We start from the raw sequence: 3,575 nt of genomic DNA, 5'->3' as shown, positions 1-3,575 counted from the left end.
TTTAAATCTCAGACCTTAAGCTCACAGCCCTTCAATATCTCTCTGCCCACACCAGCGACTTTCTCTAGTTAGGCCTCTAACCCTGTTTCTGTAGCGTTGCTAGCTCCCCAGTATCTTTCCTTTTTAAAAACTAATTAAAAAGTAAATTTAAGATGCATTCTCGTAATTACCCCCACCCTGCTACTACCTCCGTCCTTACCCTTAGAAACCTTATTGTTTCCCGTTGAATAAGACCTAAGAGATGGGTCTTAACCTGATGACATTCCAGTTAGATCTTGGGGACCTGGCCTGCCCTCTGCCAACCTGCCTGCTGGCCCAGGTGAGAGGAGGAAGAGGGAGCTGGAGAGAAATCCAGATGGCAGCGTAACTAGGCGTTATGTCTCAGGTGGACTTCCTGACCCTGGAGGATGGAAGGTGGGGAGATGAATTGGTTGAAAACAATCACCTGGGAGTTTAGGAATCTTAAGATCCTCACAACCTGGGCGTAGGGAGACAGCAAGATTTCTCCGTCTGGACACTTTTGACATTTTGGGCTGGATCATTCTTAGTACTGGGGACTGTCCTGTGCATGATAGGATGTTTAGCAGTGTCCCTGGCCCACCCTAGTTATCACACCCAAAAATGTCTCCAGACATTGCCAAGTGCCTGCCAGGGGGGCAGAAGCACCCCAAGCTGAGCGCCAGCGCTCTAGAATCAACACATTTTTCTCTTGAGTGATTTTTATCCCCTACCACACCCCATCCCATTATTCATCCTAAGCCTGAGCCTGGATGAACTAGGCCCCCTGTAAACTAGGCTTAATCGTCTCCAACAATTTTTTACTCCTTGTGTTGCTTGGGCTTGCATGGGTTGCTTGTGATGGACATGCTTCTCCCTTGGTCGGTGGAGGAGGGGTTCCTGCAGTGGTGGGGTTGGGGAAGGGAGGGAGAGAAAAGCAGTAGAGCCATAGACACCCCAGCGCTGTTCTCCCCGAACTTGAAGCTCTGTTTCTGTGCCCTAGTCCTGGAACCAGACACAAATAAGACTCAGGGAGTTTTGTCTGAAGAACGCCCTACCTGGCCGAAGAGCCTGCTTTAGGTGGGGAAGTAGTGGAGGAGCAGGGTCTTCAGGCACTTTCCGTTTTCTCAGGTGTGTTTTGTCCTGCCCCCTTCCTCTAAATTTTTCCAAGGTCTAAGATTGCTCATAGAGATAACATTCCCAATCTACTCTGTGCCAGTCAAGCTAGTTGCTCTGAAAGTAGTCCATCTTGTTGCCCCCAAAGTAGCTCAATAGCATGAGGGTTTTACTAGGTCTGAAGGGTTGACGGGATCGGGTAGGAAGATGGAGGCTCCTGGAATCTGGTCGCCCTGATCTTTTAGCCTCATTCTTAGGCCAGTTCTTTGGGCACGATCTTTTCTTTGGTTCTCTCTCTTTTAATTACCTTCTCCTATGTGTGTGCTGCCATCACTTTAACAATATTTAGAGTGATGGGAATGGGTTTGAGAGTCGTAATTTATATTGAAAATTTGTTGGACTTCTAAATATACTTTTCAAATAAAAAGTTGAAGCAAAATAGTCACCGAGTAATCACTACAGGTGCATATTGGAGTAAACGACAGATACGGCTGATGAAGGGTAACTCCTCGGAAGTGGTTGGTGTGGGATTTTGTACCATTGTCCTTTCTGAGGAGGAGAGAAGGCGAGACCACCATCATCTAAGGGCTCAACTCCTGCTGAGATTTTTTTCAAAAGAAGGACTTGTTTAAAAAAACAACTCTGGAAATAAGGAAGTGAACAACCACCATTTTATCCTGGGGGACAGGAGAAGCCCAAGCCAGATGCTGCTAGCTACCCAGTTCTGTTTCACAAAATTTTTGGTCTCTCCTCCCTCAGATACCTCTGTAAAAAGACACAAGACCAAACAATTTTTTTTTTCTAGTTTTGTTTTTCTGTACTAAAAATACCCAGTGGGTGCTGGGATTGAAAGGGGAGGAGAGGTTGACATGCTGACACCTCTTCTTGCAGATCAAGTGGCCATTACCTCTGGTTTCTGTCTATCTGGGTAAGGAGACAAAATAGAGAAAAGGGAGAATATTATAATGACATCTATTTCGTTTTTCCTTGCTTCTCCCTCTGCCCACAAACCCTCATTCCCTCAACACTACTGCCCCCTATGGATGCTTTTTTATATTGAATGATGGCTTTGGACACACAAGGAGAGACACAAAAACCATGAAAATGACCATGCATACATTTTATTGTCCTTCCTCTCTCCCCAAAGGTCCTGTCATTCTGTCAACTGAGAATATTTTAGCAGGTCAACGAGAGCCTTCGGTGGTTCTTTCGGTAAAGCAGAGGCCTGTTCTTCCTTAACCGTTTGGCTGCTGACGTATTTTTTCGGACATATATGCCAAAACTGCGGCACTAATTGCGCATGTATGGGAAAAAATGTAAAACACTTTTTATACAAATTATAGTGTTTTGGAGCAGCATTATTACACTCTCCGCAGTCTTGGCATAAAAAAAAACACAGGAGCGCTATCGCGCTCTTCGCATTTTTGGAGTAACATAAGAAGAGCGCAATAGCGCTCCTTAGCAGTCAAACGGTTAAGAATTCTTAGGTTGCTGAGGATAATACCAGAACAATTCTTGGGGATAGTGATGGTTAAGAGCATTGACACTAGAGTCAAATCTGGTCTAAGTTCTACTGTAACTCTGCCACTTAATGGCTTAATAAACCCCCATTTCTTCAGTTGTAAAGTGGGGATAATAATACCTCATAGGCTGCTGCAGGATTGATCCAGGTAAAGTGCATATAGCAAGACCTCAAATATTGGCTGTTGTTGCTCTTAAACTGCATTAATAAGCTGAAAACTTAATTATCTCCCATGTCCATGAATTATCTGCGTCAAGAATTCTTAACAATTTGGTCAGTTATCATCTAGTGACCAATAATACATGTTGCCTAATGACCAACCAGTTGTTCAAGATGTAACAGGTGGAATCCATGGCCAACAATAACGTGAATAAACCAATGCATATTAGGAATCAGTGACCAGACAGATACGTAGCAGTTCATGCAAGCACCCGGGCTGGTTCAGGACTTTGCAGAACTATCGACAAAATATCCTGGCTCATCACCAAACACTTACCGGTTGCATCTTGGTGAACACTGAAGAGAGGCTGTTCCAAATATCCTCCAGCCCAGCCCTGACCTGCCTCCAAAACAGAAGCGCTGGGCTGGGGCTGGGGCTGGGGATGAGCCTGGGGCTGGGGATGGGCATGGGGGTGGTGGTGGTGGTGGTGGTGGTGGTCTGAGTTTCAGACCAGAGGGCCATGTCCAGGGGGCACTCCTCAAGACGCCGATCACAGCGACATTGCTGGTAGGTGCAAGGCCGGTGCTCTGTGCGGAGCTGGCTCAGTGCCCCAACTCGAAGGCGCCCAGAAAGGCCCTGCAGCCTCCCGGCCCGGGTCCTGCTCATGGTGCCCGACTTGCAGTGGCAGTGCCACGGGCCCCAGGGCATCAGCACCAGCCGCAGGTCCTCGGGAGGTGGCATGGATGAGGGTGAGATGCGAGACCAGCGCCGGGGGCTGGA

At 47.1% G+C, this 3,575-nt stretch overlaps 1 protein-coding gene across 1 annotated transcript in view; it reads right to left on the bottom strand.

Moving 5' to 3' along the window:
* Positions 1-996: 996 nt before the first annotated feature.
* The window catches only part of LOC102767733 (chromosome unknown open reading frame, human C1orf56), a 3,129-nt gene continuing 550 nt past the window's right edge, over positions 997-3,575 (bottom strand). The window contains exons 2-4 of the mRNA XM_015558688.1: positions 3,307-3,570; positions 3,132-3,198; positions 997-1,002 (exon numbers count right to left, since the gene is read on the bottom strand). Coding sequence (XP_015414174.1) covers positions 997-1,002; positions 3,132-3,198; positions 3,307-3,570 — 337 coding nt within the window. The remainder of the gene's footprint in view (positions 1,003-3,131; positions 3,199-3,306; positions 3,571-3,575) is intronic.

This window comes from Myotis davidii, unplaced genomic scaffold (genome assembly GCF_000327345.1).
Source record: "Myotis davidii unplaced genomic scaffold, ASM32734v1 scaffold653, whole genome shotgun sequence".
In the NCBI taxonomy this organism is placed as follows: domain Eukaryota; kingdom Metazoa; phylum Chordata; class Mammalia; order Chiroptera; family Vespertilionidae; genus Myotis; species Myotis davidii.
This window is presented reverse-complemented; position numbering and strand designations above follow the sequence as displayed.